The sequence below is a fragment of the Myripristis murdjan genome, chromosome 8 (genome assembly GCF_902150065.1).
Source record: "Myripristis murdjan chromosome 8, fMyrMur1.1, whole genome shotgun sequence".
In the NCBI taxonomy this organism is placed as follows: Eukaryota; Metazoa; Chordata; class Actinopteri; order Holocentriformes; family Holocentridae; genus Myripristis; species Myripristis murdjan.
Window position 1 is genome coordinate 1,931,227 of NC_043987.1, and position 21,945 is coordinate 1,953,171.

The window sequence follows — 21,945 nt, forward strand, 5'->3', positions numbered from 1 at the left end:
GCCATTTCCACGTCACACAGTCGACCATATTAAACTTTGTCAGTTCTTACTTTTCATGCTTTTAGTTGAAGTTAATGGTTTTTGTTTAATTCAAGCTGTTATGTGTGCGTGGTTGATTTAAAGAGTATTTCTGTTGCTTGTGTTCTGCACCTTTTTGTGATAGGCCACGCCCACCACTGTACTCCATTTTGGCCAATCAGTGTGAAAGGTTAATCAGCTCTTCCTTGCCCCATGGCTAAGCTTTCCACAAATTTTTGCCATTACATGAATCCATGTGGAAGTTGGGCACTTTTTCGTGATAGGTCACGCCCCATTTTGGCCAGTTGTCATGAAAAGTTCATCTGCTCCTCTGTGGCTCATGACCAAACTGTCCACAAAATCTTGCAGTCTTATGTCAATCTGTTTGGAAGTTATGCACCTTGTTGTGGTAGGCCACGCCCACTGCCACACCCCATTTAGGACAATCAACGTGATCAGCTCTTCCTCGCCCCACGACCAAGCTTTCTCCAAATTTCAGCCATATTATGTGAATCCGTTCAAAAGTTCTATGCTTTTTTATATGCTTAGTTATATGCTCCGCTCTGCCCACAGCTCCACTCTCTTGACCAATCAGCATGAAAAGATAATCTGCTCTGTCTTGGCGTATGACTAAACCTTCCTCAAAGTCTTGTGCAAATTCATTCAGAACTTTTTGAGATATCCTGCTAACAAACAAATAAATAAACAGTCCATCCAGCTCTATTGGCAGAGGTAATAAATTGTATATTTTATAGTATGTTTATAAAATGTATAAGTACAATATGTACAATATAATATATGTTTGGACAGGGGCCACTACCCTTTCTGTTTTAACATGGGTCTTTAAAACACAGCATTGATGCTATATTCGTACCCATGTATGACAGTTTCAAAAAATCAATAATTACTATAGTTAGAATTCTAACATATTCACACATTCTCGTGTAATGACTCAAACTGCATCATATCCATTCTATCAGATGTGGATGACAATGACTGGACCAGATCTGATTTGTAATGACTTAAAATGTCTCAACTCTAGTTTGGAAAAAAAAAAAAAAAAAAAAAAAAAACACCTATGTAATAAAATTTCATCATAAAACCTAATTTAAATGTATTAGTAACACATTACACAAAGATGAAAAGTCGTAGCGAGAAATCTTAATTTCTTCAACATATAACACAGGTTTACTGAAGGACCACCCACGCAGGCTTTTCTTTGTGGGATGATGCCTGCTCCAGCCAACTGGAGGATAAATCCACCCCTCCAAGCCTGCCTTACAATCCCCAGACAAGAGGGTGTGTTCATACTCACCTTACACATACACACGCACACATACACACACACACGCACACATACACACACATTTCTCTGTCAACAACTATATTTCATATCTGGGATCTTTTCAACCAGGATTTACTCTTTAAGTCTGATTTGGTCTTTATTCCTCTGCAAACATGACGATAAGAACCGCCCGTCCAAACCGCGGGCAGCATTACCAGCCCCGGATTCATTGCCTCAAAAAGGTGAGTGGATATTTTTGTCAATATTATTACTCACGTTTAAAGATTTTCAGTGTTTTGTGATCCACCTGTCACATGAACTAATGATATTTAATTGGTAATATACGGTAATTGTTCCTAATTTAATCAGAAATCCAAATGTGGATGAGTTTTAAACACAACATTAATTACCAAAGTTACTGGTCATTTACTATATCTGTATTCAATTTACATTTGTTTTCATTTTGCTAAAACAAACAAACAAACAAAAAAACACCTGGAGCACAAGTTTATATTCTATCAGAAGTGGTGACAATCTTCTTTTTTTAACCAGACAGAACAGAATTACTTTTAATTTCAAACACATTGTGCCACTCTAAATATTTTAACCCAAAATGATGAGTTCCTCCTTCCTTTCCCCTTATTACCTGAAATATCTCTGTGAGTAAATAATATTTCCATGAGTTATACATGATTTGTTTCGCCACCACAAAAGCAGTGGCTTGTAAAAGATCCTCTCTAATTCCACCTCAAAGCCAATTAGTTTTGCGTCTGTGCTGCTGGGAGTCGCTGCAGCAGAAAGCCCCAGTTTAGAGATGTAGCCTGGCCTGCTGAAGCAATGCAGCATGAAGACAGGAGGCAGATCTTGGGACTGTTTTAAAGCTTGGCTTGTGAGGATCTCTTCCTGAATAAGCCAAACGTTGTAATTCACGCTGTAAAAGATCAAGCATGGGCTGCCAAAATATGAAGTAAACCAACGTTAAGGACCTTTTGTGGAACAAAACATGATTTGGCTGAAAATTCTGTCATGTATAACCTGCGTAAGAGGAAAAAAACAACCCTGGCATGGCCAACTTAGATCATTAGATCAAAATTCACTTTATTTTGTTTGTTTGTTTGTTTTGTTCTGTTTTATTTTCTAAGGAATTTGTGGTGTTTTTTTTTTTTTTTTTTTTTTTTTTTTATATATATATTTTGCACTTGCTTTTCTTGATGCAATTTTGTGGTAATTTTATGTGTTTTTACAATTGTTGAGGTGTAATTTCATGGTATTTTTTTTTCTTGTGATGTTATTTTAAATGTCTAATTTTAATAATTATAAATATAGTTATATGATGATTTTTGCTTTTTTGTGTGTGAAATCAAAAATCATTCATGCAAAAATAAAGGAACCACCTGAGTAAGTGGTGCTGTTACTCTGTGAGGCAATCCTTTTGAGTGTGGTGTCCTGGAGGATGAGCCTGAGCCTCTCCACAGCTCACATGAGACTGACAAATGACATATCATGAACATGATATGGTCATCACATCTCCACCCACAGCAAATAGCTGACCTGAGACAGTTAGCTTTCATAAAATACTGAGTGATGAAGTTAAAAACTGTGATCACATCCCACCACTAGAGGTCAACACACTGTTCTACTGTCCTGGGACCGCCTGCTGGCACTTGAAGCCCCACACACACCTGATGTTGATGTGTTCCTTTATTTTGCCAGTTATTAGTTTCCTTTCTAAAGGCAGCTGTTAACTCAAAGATGGGGGCTGCCAGTTCTGACAATGTATTGGTGCTTTGGAAAACCTCCTGTGCTGATGGCTGTGTGAGTTGTGAGGAAAGGCAAGACCCACCTTTGAGGGACATTGGCTCTCTACACCTGAGCTAAGGATTTCCACCTCGCTGTGATACCAGCGAGGAGCTCTGTTGGTGGACCATGGAGAGTGTTCACTATTATCCTAAATCATACTTTACATCTTTACATCATCAGTCTCATCAAACTATGATGAGACTGTTACCTAAAAACTAAACTGAGATGCATCTGTTCAGGATTCTTGGAACCCAACAAGTGAACTGGTCTGCATTTGCAGCAGTTTGGAGTGGAACCATTGTGACGGAGGTGTCTCCAGGTCACTGACCACTGACTCTAGCATTGGTCCTAGGTTCTAACAAACCCAGCCTTCAACAACTCTTCAGCAATTTCAAGACACATTTTCTTTTTCTAGTACTCCCTTCTGTCTTTTCCTGAAATTCAGGAGATCAAAGGAGCTTTGTGAAGAGAAGCTGGACTCACCTCACTGGCGTCTCTTCATCTCTTTGGTATCTTTTGATGTAAAATGTTGCACACCATGTAAATCTGTCAAGCCTGGCTTATGTGTGCAGTTTACTGAAGTCACATTAGGATTTGTTGGTATTAAAGGTCAAATTCTTCAAAGCTGGTTAGCAAAGAGGCTGGTAAGAAAGATAATTCTACCAGATATTCTCTGCTGGCATCCCTATCCTGTTCCTCAACCGTCCAGCCATGATTAGAGCTACAGTGTGATCATTGTTGAGTCCAGATGTGTGTCCAATGGTTTTCAAAGATCTTTAGGGTCTGGCAAGGGGTCCTCAGCAAAATGAGCAAGAGTTTTAAATACATGTGAATGCATTTCACAAATAAACACAAGAAATCTGTTCCAGCATCAGTGATCTAATCTTTAAATATATTATGTTAATTGTTATAAATATAGTTTTCTGATATATTTCATTTATTTTTTTTTTTTTGCCAAATTTCTGGCCATTGTCTTGAATTTTTTTTTTTTTTCAAATTTTTTCAAAATTTTCTGACAATTTTCTTGCAATCTTTTTATACTAATTTTCCTTTAGTTTTTAAAGATTTTTTCCTTTGGCTTGTTTTTAAATGTGTTACAATTTTTTACTTTTTTTTTTTTTTTTTTTTTTTTGGCTATATGTTCTGATATTTTGTCCTAATTTGCTTAATCACCCTCTGATTCTGATTCTGAGAGTCAAGCTGGGGGTCCAGAACATGAAAAAGTTTGAAAAGCCCTGTATTAGTGCACAGTATGAGTTTTGGAGAGACAAGTGAAGCCTGGTTTCTGCCCTCTTTCTTCCAGCTGGAGAATACTGTGGTGGAGATGCAGAACCCGAGCAGTGGGGTTAAAGGCGCCGAGCAGAAACTCAACGTCACTACCATCCCCCACGTCATCGCTGGTGAGACACACACACCCATAAGAGTGAAAGTGATAAAGCAAGGCGTAAACTCAGTTATTAGAAGTCTTACTTTTCACTCACAATTTCCCATTTTTCTTTCTCTCATTCTGCCCATTTATACTTTCACAACTTTCATTAGCTATGTTCAGTCAAAAACAGGCTGGTTATGACAGTTTTCTTTGATTTTTAAATTGGTCTTTAGTGGAATTTCAGGCAGGAAACTTGCCAACACCCTGTGTTTTTACAGTTATAACTTTTGAAAATCAGTGATTATCAATGGGAAAACATGACAAATTCCAGCCGATGCAATATTTCCTAATTGCATTTGTCAAACCACCGACTGTGTAAGGCTGCCTTGGCCAGCTAAGCTGCTAACACAGGCTAAATAAGGCAGCCCGCAATTGGATGAGATCTGGGTAGTGCTTTAAGAGCCAAAGTGGTCTAATCTGGGCTAAACCAGCGAGGGGAAGCTCAGTGTGGCTGCATGGGCTCCATGTGGTTTTAGACAAGCACCTTCAGTGAATGACTGTCTAAAGGCAGAGTGTTTTTTTTTTTTTTATCTGATATAGAATAGAGCCAATTTCATTTACTGTGTGAGTAAATAGCAAGGCAATTTGGAGGTAATTTGCAGGAGGTAGATCCAATGAGCTGTACAGAGGTTAAAACAGCACAATAAAATTTTAACAACTGTATTTAAGAAATGTTTTATAAAAAAGTAGAAAAGTAAAAGCTAAAAAGGATATTTAGAAATGAGATTTCTGTGCCTGCACTCTGCTATCTTACAACAGCATTTTAGGGCCACTGTGGGGGGAAAAATACCGAGGGGAGTAATATTCTGAGAAAAAAAACTCAGAATTTTCTGTGATTGCAGTCATAAACTTTTTAGAAAAAAACACACAAATTTATGAGAAAAAAAAACTTTAAAATTGTTAACTGAGAAGTTTTCAAAGTTTGGGAAGTTTTTCTTCCCAAAATTAAATTTAAAAATTTGCCATGTTAATCCCAGAGAACATTTGTGTTCATTTCTCATAAATTTACAACTTTAATCTCAGAAATTCAGATTTTTTTTCTGATTCCACCTTCCTCCCCCAGCTTCATATTTTTTTCTCCCTGCAATGGCCCCAATATGCCGTTGTAGCCAGCTTCCTGTAATGTAACATCAAATATTCCCCTCTTCCCACACAGGTAAGGACATCGTCGCATGGATTGTCAATAAGATGAAGATCACTCAGGAAGGTACATCTGTCCTCCATGTTGTACGCTCTGAAATAAGACACAACAATCACATACTGACTGGAAAGGGAAAACGTATCTGTCACATAGATGGTGATTTTTTTTGCCTTCTGCCACTCTTGTCCTCCCTCCTTCTCTGTTTTCCCTCACCTGTTTTTAAAGAGGCTCAGGCCTTTGCCACCATGTTGGTGGCCTACGGCTACATCTACCCTCTGCAGAACCACAAGAAGCTGGTGATGTGCAATGATGCCAGTCTCTACCGCTTCCAGGTAAAATAAGAACCTCTTTGCATGAAATTAGAAATATTGAGACATTCTATTTTACAACCGACATATTACCGTGAACAGTCTCCAAAACATCATGTCCTGCACATTCTCCTGGAGTTTAACGTGCTGACATCAATAAATCATGACACTGACTGACCATACCAGTGATTTTAAAGGTCTGGCCCATTTATTACAATTTCCACCCATTTTACATTGCAACCATTTTGCAAATCATATGGGGATACTAAATTTTGCAACATATAATCAAAATCTCTCCATTTTCAAAATTGAATTTTTGATTGAAACAATCACCTTATAATGTTCTGTTTCTGTGGCTAACAAAGTCCCCAACATTCATAAACCACAGAACTGATAGTTGGCCTTGGAAAGCAAATATTTCCCCAGGGGACTATTTTCCCTGGCAAACTTCAAGTCACTAAAACCCAACAGTGCTGCTGCTTTTAGGAAAACTAATGTGGACGACTTTATTACAGTGATGGAGTACTGGTGTGAAGAAAGTTAGAAGTTTCTGAAAATTCATTTTCATATTGTAGTAGCATGAATGGAAACCAATTCAAACCACTGTAACTTCCAGTCGAGGCTGATGGCTGCCCACCCAGAGCCAGGTTCAGGAATGAATGGAAACCAATGGCTGGGTAAAGGGAAAAATGATATCGGCGTTCTAAACTACAACTGCTTGCTTTGGGGCAAAGATTAGCAGAAACAATGAAATATATACATTTTGTAGATATTACGCTAAACATGCAGAATCACTGGTATGGTTCTTTAATTTCAAGACACCATTGCAATTACTGCAAGCAAACGAGACCATCACCAAGAAGATTGGCAGCTGGTACACTGGTTTATATTGTGTGCCACTGGGTCAGATTTGGTGGTGGGTTTTCTAGACTGTTTAAACAACAGGAAGTGTTTTGAGTTTGCTCGCTTTAAATCCAGTTCCACTATTCTGATTGCAGAGTTTCAACTTCACACCAGCTGATTTGGTCGGAATGCACACTGGATACTGTCAGCTCGTACCTTTCCTCTCTTTGCTCAAAGCTAACAGTGCCAAGGAGTAACATCCTCTTTGCAACAAGAAGCAATGGGGTTTATGGCAAATGGTTTTGATTCTGAGGAACCCTGTCACTAATAATACCATTGTTTGAGAATGATGACCAACTGTCTTCACCATGGTCTCGTTTGTTTATTACACTTTGCTGAAATATTGTCAGTGTTGCTGTCACTGCTGTTCACATGTTTGTACAGAGTGAATGAATATCTCTAACCCCAGTTGTTCTAACCCCAACTTTTCCAGACCCCGTACTTCTGGCCTACACAGAAATGGGTTGCAGAGGACACTGACTATGGTGGGTGTAATGTCCTCGTTGCCTTGAGTGGTGACAGGAACAGCTATAGTTATTGTTTTGGAGGGAGAAAAAAAAATCGCAGTAAACTCTTGGGTCATGATGGCACATGATTGAGAGGTTAAAGGGTTAAAGTTTCTGGTTGAAACCTCAAACTGGCTTCACACATCTTGAATAGGGAACAGAACCGTGGAACCCACTGGGGCAGATCAGGCACGGTGCCTGTATGAGCCCGCCTTCCTCAGTACAGGGCTCCCACAACCAATAAGATTTCAATTAAATGCTTGTGAGACTGCTTTCAGACACCTTTCACAAGAGGCTAAATATAATCTGACACTGATCCAGCATCACTGATATGATAAATATACACTGTATGGAGAAAAATGTATTGGGCCACCTCCACATTCCACCTACAGGAACTTTTCTGACCTCCCATTCTAAATCCATATGGATTGACATCAATATGGAGTTGGTCCCTCTTTGCAGCAGAACAGCTTCCACTCCTCTGGGAAGCTTTCTACCAGATGTTGGAGTGTGTCTGTGGGAGTTTCTGTCCGTTCATCCAGAAGAGCATTTGTGAGGTCAGACACTGATGTTGGACCAGAGGGCTCGGCTCACAGTCTCCGTTCTAGTTGATCCCAAAGGTGTTGGATGGGGTTGAGGTCGGGGCTCTGTGCAGGCCAGTCAAGTTCTTCCACACCAAACTCAGCCAGCCATGCCTTTATGGAGCTGCTTTGTGCACTGGGGCTCAGTCATGCTGGGACAGGAAAGGGCCTTCCCCAAACTGGTCCCACAAAGCTGGAAGCAGAGAATTGTCCAAAATGTCTCGGTGAGCTGAAGCATTTTCCCTTTACTGGAACTGAGGGGCCGAGGCCGAGCCCAGAAACACCAGCCCATAGTGTTATCCCTCCTCCAGCAAACTGCACAGTCGGCACAATGCAGGCAGGCAGGGAACATTCTCCTGGTTTCACCAAACCCAGACTCGTCCATCAGACCGCCACATAGAGAAGCCTGATTGGTTACTCCACAGAACACATTTCCACCGCTCCAGAGTCCAGAGTACACCGCTCCATCTGATGCTTGGCGTTGCGCTTGGTGATGTAAGGCTTGCATGCGGCCGCTTGGCCATGGAAACCCATGCCATGAAGCTCCCAGCGCTCAGTTTCTGTGTTGATGTTGATGCCAGAGGAGGTTTGGAGCTCTGCAGTTACTGAGTCAGCAGAGTGTTGGCCACTTTTACGCACTATGAGCCTCAGCGCTTGGTGACCCCACTTCCAGCTGATGGTGGAATATCTAGGAGGGAAGAAACTTCAGCAGCTGACTTGTTGCAGCGGTGGCTTCCTATCACATTACTATTCCAGCAGCACGCTGGAACTCAGTGAGCTCTTTAGAACGAGACGTTCTTTCACTAATGTTTGTAAAGGCAGACTGCATGGCTAGCTGCTGGAGGTTATACACCTGTGGCAATGGGACTGAATGAAACACCTGAGGTCCGTGATTAAGAGCTGTGGCCCAATACTTTTGTCCATATAGTGTATCACTCATTCATGTAGTTTTCTTTAATTAAAAAAAAATATTCTATACTTCTATGGTTTTGATATCTATATCTATATCTATCTATCTATCTATCTATCTATATCTATATCTATATCTATCTATCTATCTATCTATCTATCTATATATATATATACATATATATATATGTATATATATATATATATATATATTTTTTTTTTTTTTTTTTTTTTTTTTTTTTTTTTACTAATGTTCAGGTAATTTGTTGCTGGTTTGCTCAACACCTTCAGAAAAAAACATGGGAAGTGAATTTTCTGAGATGAATTTTCTCAAACGAAGGTCTCAAAGGGTTCGCATTAGATAACTTAGATTAGTTAGCAACAGTTAGCATTTGGAACATCAAGCTAGCATCCAGCACATTTTCCCTCTAACTATCCCTCTGTCAAATACTTAGTACAATAGATAGGTTTCATATATTGGAATATTGCTGTGAAAACTGTTGTAATCCCTTTCCTTTTCCCTGACTGTAGCCATTTATCTGGCAAAGAGGAACATCCGCAAGAAAGGTATGCTGGAACCTTATGAGCAGGTACGTATACAGTTTCAACATGCGCTAACATTCCATTCATTCCATGCTTATTTGTGTTTGTATGTGTGTGTGCATTAGGCCGACCACTTTCACAGTATGGTAAAACCCATAAAAACAATAATGACAGCTCCGACAGTTTTTACCTCTGTTACTACCATGATTATTTTCAGATGTCATCAGACATCAATATATGTTGTTTGTCCTGACACATCTGGACTCTGATGCCACATTCATTGCATATGGGAAGAAGTGATTGTTGGATTGCCCATGTAAAAAAAATAAATTATATTCAAAATCAACGATAAACAAACTGTAGTAACCATTACTCACTTTTTGTGAGCAGAGTTATTGTGAAAATAACTAATAATTTGAGTGAACGTGTCCAGCAATTTTTCTGTTTTTCTGATTTTTAGCTACCACTAGGAGGTTGGCACAAGTGTTTTTTTCCCCAGTCAACCAGCTGTATTTACAATAAATCCAATAAATCCAGCATCACATGAGCATGACATGAGCATCACATAAGCACCGACAACACAAAGATGCTTTCTCTTGATCCACAAGATTTTTTTAAAAACACCAAAAGCATGCAACTGAAATTGGCATCTGTTTTTGATGACATCACCTGGCACCACAGATCAGCCTGTAGCAGATGGCCCTTTAAATAGAGGGAGTTCACCATTCACAGTTGTTTAAATCTGAAAATGGGTTCACACCACAAATCTTTTTTGATTTGTGATTGGATTCGTCAGTGTCACAACATGTGGTAAATAGAAATACATCTGCCAATCACAAATCTGAGATAACCCATAAGCGTTTAATTGACATCCCAACAATTTGCATATTGAGGGTGAAAGAAATTAGGCCACAGCCCAAGGTAAATATTGCTGTAAAAAAAATTCTGTTAAATTCTGCTGAAGGAGAGTAAATCATGAATTGATAGTTACAGATTAAATCAATGATGTGGCATTAAAATACACATTTATAGATTTCTAAGGAAAGGGTTCTTTGGGTTGGATTAGAGATGCTCCTGGTGGTTGTATGTGCTACCAGTTTAGGAAACACTCCTGTGGGTCATATTGAGGCTCATTTATGCTCAACATTAAATATGAATATACTCTGTAGTCATTTCATCTGTATTTGTGCACATTTTCTGGAAGCTTATGGATACCGACTAAATGGAGCAGCACCACTAAAAATCATGGGGGCAGTGTAGCCAATAGTTGAAGAAAGACCAGTCAATGAGCAAGACATGAAAAGGAAATTTGAAAAATTGATAATATTAGAGACAAGAATAGTGTGTCTGCCTGTGGTGATGTGTTCAATGACCTCACTGACCACCAACATCTACAACGTCGCCTCCACTTTTGCCTCTTTGCAGCAGCTCCATTATTACGACCTCCTGCACTGTCGCCATGTTTGTTGTTGCCAGAAACTTTTGAGTCTGCGCTGCCCTCTAGAAGATTTATTGCTTAACAACCATGCTGACGTAAAGGACATGTGGAAGCATGTGGGCAGTGACGGTTACATTGTTTGAAACGGATGCATGCATTTTCTAAATAAGCTTTTAGAGACACGCAATTTTATGTGGAGAAACCTGACCTGTCTGACTGACAAACCTCCACAGACATGTAGATGAGTGGTTGTACTCTGTCCTAATTTTTTTTTTTTTTTTTTTTGTGAACAGGCACACTACAACCACCTCCATGAATGGCTGAACCACAAGTGGGATTTCATTGTGATGCAGGCTACTGAACAGTACAAGTATGTGTAACAGTCTCTAATATCTATGTTCTGGAAGGGGGGCAAATTAACCAGTCACCCAGTTTTCTCCTTTATAAACCAGTTTTCTCAAAAGGCTGGTAACAGGTTTTTTTTTTTTTTTTTTTTTCATAAACTATTGTTTTGTTGTTATTGTTGTTGTTGTTGTTTCTAAAATGCAGCACTGATTCAAATACTTTTTAACCATCTCAAGTTTTAACAAATGAACGTACTACTACTACTACTACTACTACTACTACTACTAATAATAATAATAATAATAATAATAGTAATAATAATAAAAGTGATAACAACAACAACAACAACAACAACAACAACAACAACAACAGCAACAATAATAATAATAATAATTTAAAAATAAAAATCATATATCTGGAAAGAATTAAATTTAGCAAAGGCTGGTGTTGTCAGAGCTCACTGGTGTTGTTCACATTCAAACCAGGCCACACAGCTGAAGTCATTCAAAGCACTCAAAGCATGGGTCACATTATTCCTAAACCACCCCCAGGAGACAGTATGGAAACCAGTCGACCCAAAACTCTGATCTGAGCTTTGTTCAAAACAAAATCCAAAATTTTATTTTAAATTCTAGTGGAGATGCCAAGGTTTCCAAAGATACCAAACATGTTGCTGGATTACAGGGAAACGTGTCTAATATGATGCATAAAAAAGGTTTTTCCTATAACAAGGGTGCATCAACCTTAAAAGACCACACCAGTGATTCTGCATGTTTAGAACCTGATATCATTTTGCCTACCTCATTGGTTTCCATTCATTCCACTACGATAGGAAAGTGAACTTTAAGGGACTTGAAACTTTCTTCACACCAGTGTTCCATCACCATAACAAAGTCATCCACATTAGTTTTCCTAAAAGCAGCAGCACTGTTGGGTTTTGATGACTTCAAATTATTTTTGACTTGGACTTGAAAATAGTCCCATTTGCTTTTTTTTTTTGCAGCCAATTATCCGCTCTGGGGTTTATGAATGGTGATGACTGTTTCAAATTTGAAAATGGAGAGATTTGAATTATATGGTGTGAAGACTGTATTAAACTGTAGTAAATGGGCTGAACATTCAAAATCACTGGTATGGTGTTTTCAAGTAACATAACTAACCTGGTTTTAATGGAAAGGTGTCAACCTCCTAGTTTTTCTCTGCATCTTTCTGTGTGTGTGTGTGTGTGTGTTTTAGGGTTGCAAGGGAGAGGAAGAAGCCGGATCGTGTGGTGTTTGACTGTCAGGAGAGGGCCTACTGGATTGTGAACAGGCCACCGGTCAGTGAATGCAGCAGATGCATTTTTGCATTGACTTATGCAGCGTTTGCTCGTATTATTTATAATCTCTCCATGAGACAACCTGTCAGTTTGCCATCATCGGCCAGGGCATTACTGGCTAGGCCTAATGTACAGTAGGCTGAGATCAAAATTTATTTTTCATCTGGATATTTATGAGTTGTTGTTTTTTCTTAAACCAGATAATTTGATTATGTGTGTATGTATGTATGTATGTATGTATGTACATATGTATTATCATTATCATTATGTAATCCTGCTTGTCTTGGTCCTTGGTGTCCAGCGTTACACCCACAGTGCTATGGACTACGGTCCAGATCGGCTAATCGACCCCAGTGCAGATCAGGTAAAAGGTCAGTACAGGCATACACACACACACACACACACACACACAGAGTGGAGGAGGTTAAGAATCTTACTGGAGCTTAACATGGAGACTAAGGGCTGGCTGATCTCAGAGGACATATCCACTTAGAGAGAGCAGCAGTGCCAGCTCTCTGTCTTACTTGGAGGCTCCAGCTCTCCTCCTTTCTTTATTTGGAGGAGATGTGTTGACTCCCAAGGCATTTGGCAATGAATTGGTACAGCTGATGCAGATTTGAACTGCCTGATTGTTTAATCCAAAGATGTGATAATTACAGCGCTCCCCATAGTCCCTTCCTCCACTTCCAGAGAGAAGGTGTATGTGTATTTGTGTAAAAGGGAGCAGCATTAGTGTAGTATATATTTGTTTGCAAATTAGTTTGTCATGTCATCTGGCAACTTTAAGCAACTTTTTGAACAAATTTGGCACCACTGCTGCTTACTCTCTTTATAAGATTCTTGACCCAGACTTTGTTAAGGTGATTATCAAATTCAAGACTGCCAAGTCAATATTTGTGCCCTTGTGGATAAAGGTCTTCCAAAGTTACTCCAAGGTGCCTGTTAGTATGCAGCATCATTACTGTGTCTGGAGATAAAAGTCAAAGTGAAAAAAAGTTGAAATTTGCAATTATTACTCTATGTACTGATTTTAAAAGGATAGTTTGCCCATTTTGAAAAATGTTATATTACCTAGCTGTTCTGTAGGACAGTAGTGGTGCTATCTTCCTCTCATTGTTACTGAGTGCTGGATACTGGCTGGATGCTGGCTGGATGTAGGTATATGTGATGTTTAATTAACATGTTGGGCTCCACTGGCCGCCACCTGGGCTCTTACTCGGAGTAAGGCAGAAGTAATGTGGCTCCTTCATGGTAATCGCAGCCTGATCGATTCATGAATAATGCCAAATTACTGAGCCGCAGATTTTTCACATGGTAGTACTGCTACTGTTATGTTTTATGAGGACTTGTATTAGCGACTGTCCATTATGTTTGGGTGACAGAGACAAAACTAGAAATCTGGTAAGGAAATCAACACAATGTTAAGTGATCTTTTCCATTCATTGTATTCTCCCTTGTTTTTCCTCTTATCTTTCCTTCCAGATTCTTTTCCATCTCAGTCTCTAATTGCACTGATGAAGACCAGGGAGCAAACACTTAACACATGAGCACTCCAATAAGCATGCACAACATTTTTATGAGGGCCATACTCATGTTTTCCTTCCAAAAATCTCTGAACACATCACAATTATCCAGTGAATTTTATGTTTATTAGAGTGAAAAATCCTCTAGAATGGCTTTAAGGCCATAAAAACTATCCACTGAAACTTAGGTGGAGTCAATCACAATGCCATGATGGAGTTTATTGTAACATTTTCTGCAATCCAGTCCAACTACATCATATCCATCATATCAGAGCTGGAAGACACTAAATTTTAATTAAAGGCCAATTCTGGCCTAATATCTGTTTAAAACTAGACAAGACAAACAAGGATGACTGTTATTGTAAATTAACACCACAGTTTACCACAGTTTATAAAGTTGGATGTAGAGCATATTTATCATTGGTTATAGGAACATTAACTTAATTCTGGGGAAAATTTCAAATTGGTTTGAGTACCTATGCCAACATAAACACACACCCCACTGGACTATTGGTGTTGTTTCTTGTCAGTTCCCTGTTCCTTTGTGTGTCGTGTGTCGTAGTAGCTTCAAGAGCTTTGTCCTAATGTAGGTGTAACACTGCATAGCTTCAGTGTGTACGTCTTTGTTGAAACCTGCTGTTATAACAGCTATGCAATTGCCATTCATGTTCATGGATACATCGTCTATTCCTGCTTATGATGACAAATTATTTTTCCCGTTGTCTGTTAGAAAATCAGTTACGACGAGTACAGACGGATGGTAAGTGAAAACAATCAGTAACTTGTGAGGTTTAACATAACATTTGGCGAGTAGTTAAAATCGTCACCTCATTTGGTAGATCTGATCATGGAGTAGCCTGGAGCTTTTTGTGTTGGTAATGACTTTCACATGACAACATCACCCTGTTCTTTTCCTTTCTAGAACATTTTCTACCAACAAGCCATCATGAGGTCAAAGGTCAAATCTAGTGTGTCCCTCGGAGCGTAAGTTCTTCTGATACCTTAGAATGGGAGCCTTTACAGGGCTTGAAATTAAAGGCAGAGTTCACCCATTTTGAAAAATTTGAGATTATTTCACTCCCTCCTAGCTGTTCTGTAGGACAGCAGTGGTGCTATCTTCCTCTCATTGTTACTGAGTGCTGGATACTGGCTGGATGCTCCAAATGCTAACTGTTAGCCTCCTGCCACTGAGTTGGACTTTCCCCCAGCTAACAGATTGAGTTGAATGATGAGTAGCAGAATTTGTATATCCAGAAATCAAGTAAAAACAATAAAAAATAATAAAAGCTGAGCGTTAAAGAAAAAAAAAACAATACAATAACTATTTTCTTGTGTGATTGAAGGTCAGAAAGTCCTGTTTTACAGATCAAACCATGTGCTCTGTCTCCTGGTGAATTCAAATGTGTTTGGTCACATTATAATCTTATAATTCCTTGGAAATGTGGATGCTTCATTGCTCTGACAGTAGATTTGTCTCTGCAGAATGGTGAAGTACATCACAAACTACAAAAACCATGACCCATTCCTGGCTCCCTGTCTACCCAGCAACCCCTGGCAAACGGAAAGTGATGCATACTGGAATCTGAACACGAGAAGGTGAAGGCTGCTACACTGGACTCTCTGACTGATTTCACCTTACAGGGGCTGCATGTACAATTTTAACATCTTATCAGTAGTATAATTAATTTGGAGGTGTCAATTTTACGACAAACAAACAAGGCCATTACTGACAAACCTGGCAGTCTCTGTTGGCTTCAACACCGAATTTTACATTGTGAGCCACCAGGATGGACGTGATGTGAAATGTGATGAATTGCTTTTAGGACAAAGAACTAAAGATTTCACAGTTTCAGGCAAGAAAAACAAAAGTGGAAGCATTAAAGCCAAAAGTAAAGCCAAAAAACATCAGAGATGGCTGAGGCAGAGGAGGGGGAAGGCTCCACATCATCTCACAATTGTCTCAATCCTGCTCCCAGGTGTTTATATTAGATTATTACAACCCTAATCACAGAACCACAATTGATTTGACAGTTAAAAATGCTACACATACCTTTGGTTGGATCGTATTGTTACCCAGGCGTAATATGAGTATACAAGGTGGTGAAATATGGTGCTCCTCTGGGCTGCTAAAATTAAGATTTACAGCGCATGAATAAACACGATTATGCTAATATCAAAAAAATAAAAAGTCTAGGTACCTTTTTTTGAGTAAATTAAATGTCTTTTTAGTAGATCTGGCAGGTAGCACCTGCAGGAAACCTCTGTATGGTAAAAAAAAAAAAAAAAAAAAAGAAAAGCTGATTGTACTTTCACAAATAATTGTATTTACATGAATAAAATGGGCACCGTAACTTTACATGATTACTTCTTTTGATTAACTTTCCCAACACTGGTGGATACTAAGGTTACCAGTAGCCTGCTAGCAGTGGGACTCTTAGTAAATCACACAGATTGTGTCTGCCTACAGAGTTGATGTCCCCACTAAGATGCGAGTAGAGCGCTGGTCCTTCAGCTTGTTTGAGCTGCTGAGCGACCTGCGGGGACGAGACGACTTCAAGATCTTCCTCAAGAAGGAGTTCAGTGGTATGTTCAAACATTTCAAAGGTCACATTACAGACTGGATTGTGTAATCTAGCTAAGCATACATGTGTCACAGATGGGGTACCAAATTTATGGTAGGTCGATACCTCAGTACCTCATATAATGCCATGTTCAACCCAAACTATACTGTAATTTGACATTATAGTGCGAAATTATATTGTAATTAGAGACAAATTTAATAATCTCAGATCCAAAATATAATGATCAGACACTACACTGAGAGCTTCGAGAACGATGAATGTATTATTGGCTTTTATTTTACTCTTGTTTTACTTTCTTAGAAGGCAACTTTTTTAGAGTGGCTTTTAGGTTGTAGGAAAAGTGGTAGCACTTCATTTTGTGGCACATTAACTAGAAGTAATTACTTTGGATCAAAATGAACAAACATTAGCAATAATATGTCTCTCAGTTTCCTCCAGAGTTCCAGCCAAAGTCAAGTATATTTGTAAAAATTGAATGAATATCCTGTTGCAGAGTTTGGATATGAAATGACTGGTGATTGGTGACTTGAACTGGTGAATTGATGAATTGGTGTGTGAATTACATCATTGTGTGTGTGTATGTGTGTTCCAGGGGAGAACTTGGCTTTCTGGGAGGCAGCAGAGGAGATGAAGTGGGGCACTGCGTCCTCCATGTCTACAAAAGCTGAGGCCATCTTCAAGTGAGTTTCATTACAACAACAGAGTGTGTATCTGTGTATGTATGTGTTACGCTGTACTGCAGGTAACAAGTACTTGCACTTAGTATCCTTTGGTCAGTTCAATTCAAGCAGGAACCCAAGAAGCATGCATTAGGAACTCTGCAGTGCTTGGCTACCTCGCATGGCACTATAGTACAAATGATATAAGCTACTTAATGTTTGTCACCGTGTCAGCAGCCATCCTGCTAACCTGCTCTGGCACAGTGGTGTCTGTGGGGCAGCTCTGCAACATGAGGTCACAAACTGCAGCCCTGGAAGGCAGCCCTGAAATCTCCACTGGCAATCTGCCAATTCTCTGCTGTGACGAGTACAGCCAGCTGGAATTCCTCTGGAATTTGACATTTTCCTTGATGCTCCATGATGGAAATCAGAGGGATAGTGACTAGATTGATGACTTGATCCATATATCTTTCTGTCAATGATTTTCTTCCATAGTACTGTAATGCAATCTGCAATCAGCTAGGTTGCAACAGAAAGCTATGTGCATTCTGCATTTTCATTTGTTTATACATTTTACTGTTCTGTATACTCTTTCAAAAAGAGTGATGTCTTAAATTTCTATTCTAAATTTCTTTTATCTGCTACTTTTATTTCTGTAATTGGAGGCAACCAACAAGCTGAATTCCTCGTTTTGCCAGCCTACTTAATAAAACTGATTCCAGTTCTAGATTAGCGTGCATATTATGGATCATCATGTGTTTTTCTGGGTTCAGGACCTTCTTGGCTCCAGGGGCCCCCCGCTGGATCAACATTGATGGAAGGACTATGGGTCTGACAGTGAAGGGCTTGGACCACCCTCACCGCTACGTCCTGGATGCTGCGCAGACACACGTCTTCATGCTCATGAAAAAGGCAAGAGTGTTGTGACGGGGCGGCCTGACTTTTCCTGCCACCCAGCTTTTCCTAAAAATGAATTTCAATTTGAGCAGTTATCAGTGTGGTGGGTCACTTTCAGTACTACTTAGCATGTAGCATGTATTGGTAATGCCATAATTATGTTGTGTTTTGTGTTTTACGTTTCCAACAAGAAAATTACATCTTTATAGGCCAAAGTAGCTGTTTTTGAAGTATATATTTGAAAGAAACAAATGAGGATTTTGTTTAGACACTTACATAAAACAATCAATTAAAAAAATGAAATGATTAAATATTATTAATTAAATGCATGAATGAATAAAAAGCCATTAAATGCTCTTTCCTCTGCTACAGGACACTTTCTTTCGCTACCTCAAGTCTCCTGTGTACAAGGACATCCAGAAGAAGGCTCTGAACCCCGAGCCTCACAACTTCAGGTTAGTGGCTGATGAAGTGATCCAAACACCTGAGAATAACCCACCAACAGCCTGGTGCTGTCTGTGGGTTACATGTCTAAAAATCATTGGATGTAAATAATACACATTTTGACAACACATGAAAAATTTCCAGAATAAATCTTGTTCCACGGACATAAAGGGCTGCATCTCTAATAGATCAGCTACACCTGCTTTTCAAATCTTATGTATTTGGATGTTCTGTTCAGGTATTCATACTTTTAATTACACCTCTTATTTTTTGCATTCTGGTTTTCTTCATTGTCAGTGGATTGTAAGTGTATTTGCTGTAATAATGAGAAAATTATCTCAGAATTCTGAGAAAATTTTTCATGGAAAATAGGTCCTGTTTTTTCCCCACGTTTTTGAAAGAAATCAAATGAATCTGCTAATGGCTTTCGCTGCAGACATGACCCCTACCCACAGTGACACCTACAATGAAGCTGTTTACCTACAGTCATGATGTCTCTACACCCATGCTGATTATATAGTATCCACCTCTGTACTTTCCCCTTATCCAGCTATACAGGTCTTATATTAATACCAGGTGTAAATGGGTCTCCATTATTGTCTGGTAAGTCTATAATCATGCTTATCTCTCTATTTCCACTCTAGTGACTCCCAGGTGGAGCAGAATGCCAGGAACCGAGGCATGGGCATCCATCCCATCATCCTCTGGCAGCAGGAGGAGGAGGAGAGGGCCAAAGCCGCCATTGCATCCGCCCCCGTCGACGTCAAGGCCGTGATGAGCAAGATAGACAGAAAGAAGTAGAGTGCAGTGTGAAACGAGACATGCCACTCACATCATGCCTGGGCATGTCGTTTTGACCAAAGGGTTGGTTTCACTGTCCAATTCAATGAAAACAATAGAAATGCTGTGCTCTTTTTCGCAAATGATCACAAACAAGGAAACGTGAGAAATCATTACTTTTGTTTGATGGATACAACAAAATGGCAGGCGTGTCTCCAGCAGTCTCTAGATATCCTGGTGAAGTCCAACACAGTGTAGTGCACAGGGATGGACTGAGGACTGTCAGTCCTTCTCCCAGAAAGTCAAATTCCCAAGAAATGAGGATGAGGATGGGCTTCATATTTAAAAAAAACAAAAAAAAAAAAACAACATGCTATCTGATGGTGCAATGGCAGATACCCATGAGTTCTATACATTCCAATGATGCATGGACTCACTGAACTTAAACAGAGTACGATAGTCTTTTCCATTCAAATCAACATGCCAGGATGGTCGGAGTGGCTGCCATTTTTATGTGTAACTTGCCATGGTAGGCCTACTGGGCTAGCTTCCACATAAACCAACTTCAGGCATCTTGTTGACTTTGTGAGGTGAGAGGGTTTGCAATGGGGATCAAGGCAGCGGAAAAAAAATTGTGTTTCAACGGTCACTTTGTAGCATTCAAGGCGTTATTATAAGTAAAAAATATGTTTGATGAGGCTGACCAGCTAACCATCATCTGCAAACAAGCTTTGCTTCTGCTTCAACTGGGCATCACTAGAGTAGAAATAGAGCTGTTAGAGCTGTTAGCTGTTGGAGGTGAAGCGCAGTCTTTGCTAGTGTTATGCTAATCTCATTGCAAATGTCCGATTTTGGTTGCTTTTCTTGTCTTTCTATGCGCTGTGCAACACACCAGGACACACAGCTTCAAATGTTCACAATTGTTCTTGTCATTGCTTTTTTCAGGCCTCAGCCACAGCACAACATATCAGAACAGTGACACACTTTACATCCTGCTTACTTGTTACCATAGCATAGAACCAAAATCGCATAATCGAGTTTGAGGTCAGCTGTTTTTCATATCCTCAGTAGATATAAAAGCAATATCAAGATTTGTATCAGCAAATTAATGAATACTTTTGTGTTACAGAATATATCATATTAAAAAAAGGGCATATGAATGACTGGACTGTGGACTCACCAGGTACCATGTACCACCACTGAGGCCAAGCCACCCAGGCCTTTAGCTGCATGCCATCACGTCTTTCCTCCTGCCTCTAGTCGACCTATCTAATGAAGCACCAAATACACAAAAATAATCTTAAAAAAAAAAATTGCATTTTATAGATGAGCTGTTTTATTCTTATAAAAGGTACTGGAGAGTCGTGTCTTTTCCTGTTTATTAAACTGCACAAGTATGAGGTGATACTGAAGTGACAGAGCCGAACAACATGTATACTCTCAGAAAAACACAGGTTCTTAAATGGTTCTTCAAAATGCTCTCTGGTTCTACAAAGAACCATCACCTACTGAAGAACCTTTTTATTGAGGAGATGGTTCTTCACATACTTTATGTGGTTCTTTAAAGTACTAAAGGTTCTCCATGGAGTTTTTTTGTGGAAGCAGCATGAAATTAGGACTGCAACTAACAGTTATTCTCTGGATTAATCTGCAGATTAGTTTTTCTCAATGAATGGATTAATGTCCTGGTCTATAAACATCAGAAAACAGTGAAAAATGTCACAGCTGACATTTTTAATACCTGTCTGGAACTGAATGAGGGAAAAAGGAACGTCGAGGAATGGCCAACAACATGTTGGTTTTCAACTTACCCATAATCATTTGATTTCAAATGCTCAAAGAACCTTTTATTCTGAAAAATTAGTCTTTACTTATTTTTCAGAATTCTGAATTCTGACCCAACTGAACCAGTTGGGTCCACAAAGAATTTTCTTAAAAATGGTTCTTTAAAGAACCTATTTTTGGTTAGTGCTTCAAAGAATTATTTATGGCTCCGAAAGGAACCATTTTTTGATGGTTCTTTGAGGCACCTTTGGGGGTTCTTTTAAAGACCATCTACACAAATGGTTGTTTAAAGAGCCTCTTGCTAAAAGGTTCTTTGTGGAACCCAAAATCGTTCTTCTATGGCATTACCCCGAAGAACCATTTTCAGGTCCAGTTAGCACCTTTATTTTTCTGCGTGTACATCCTGCTTGTCGGAGATATAGTGTTTGCTGCTGTAGTATCTACAGGGTGATGATGGAGGTAATGGAATATGGAAAATGAGACACTGACAACATATTACTATCCAAAAGACATGTTCCACCTACTTCCATGTTGTTTTTGAGGTCATTTAGCTTAGCCTGAAAGCTTTAACCACCATTTATTTATTTGAACAGTGCTATCTATTGTACTAACTATAGTCAAACTAACACAATAGTACGTCAGAGCGCTTATGAGCTGGAAGAGCTTTTTGTAACAGCTCTTTGTGAGATTTGTATGTAAATCTGGTTACAAATTCTACAATGTAATAAACGCAAATGAGTATAACCCAGCT

At 39.2% G+C, this 21,945-nt stretch overlaps 1 protein-coding gene across 1 annotated transcript; it reads left to right on the forward strand.

Moving 5' to 3' along the window:
- The first annotated feature begins 1,320 nt into the window (after nucleotides 1–1,320).
- On the forward strand, nucleotides 1,321–21,942 carry rgs9a (regulator of G protein signaling 9a). The gene is made up of 17 exons (XM_030057633.1): nucleotides 1,321–1,545; nucleotides 4,407–4,503; nucleotides 5,689–5,739; nucleotides 5,899–6,005; nucleotides 7,318–7,369; nucleotides 9,412–9,470; nucleotides 11,155–11,231; nucleotides 12,443–12,524; nucleotides 12,826–12,888; nucleotides 14,778–14,807; nucleotides 14,970–15,031; nucleotides 15,530–15,643; nucleotides 16,515–16,630; nucleotides 17,222–17,309; nucleotides 18,062–18,200; nucleotides 18,558–18,640; nucleotides 19,274–21,942. The coding sequence occupies exons 1-17, from the start codon at nucleotides 1,477–1,479 to the stop codon at nucleotides 19,428–19,430; spliced, it is 1,446 nt and encodes a 481-aa protein (XP_029913493.1). The 5' UTR covers nucleotides 1,321–1,476; the 3' UTR covers nucleotides 19,431–21,942.
- The last annotated feature ends 3 nt before the right edge of the window (nucleotides 21,943–21,945 follow it).

Bases quoted from the DNA above. Each gene is read 5' to 3' on its own strand.
- rgs9a (XM_030057633.1), top strand. From the start codon at position 1,477: ATGACGATAAGAACCGCCCGTCCAAACCGCGGGCAGCATTACCAGCCC. The intron at 12,525-12,825 runs GTCAGTGAATGC...CTTGGTGTCCAG, and splicing joins GGATTGTGAACAGGCCACCG to CGTTACACCCACAGTGCTAT. The intron at 14,808-14,969 runs GTAAGTGAAAAC...TTTCCTTTCTAG, and splicing joins ACGACGAGTACAGACGGATG to AACATTTTCTACCAACAAGC.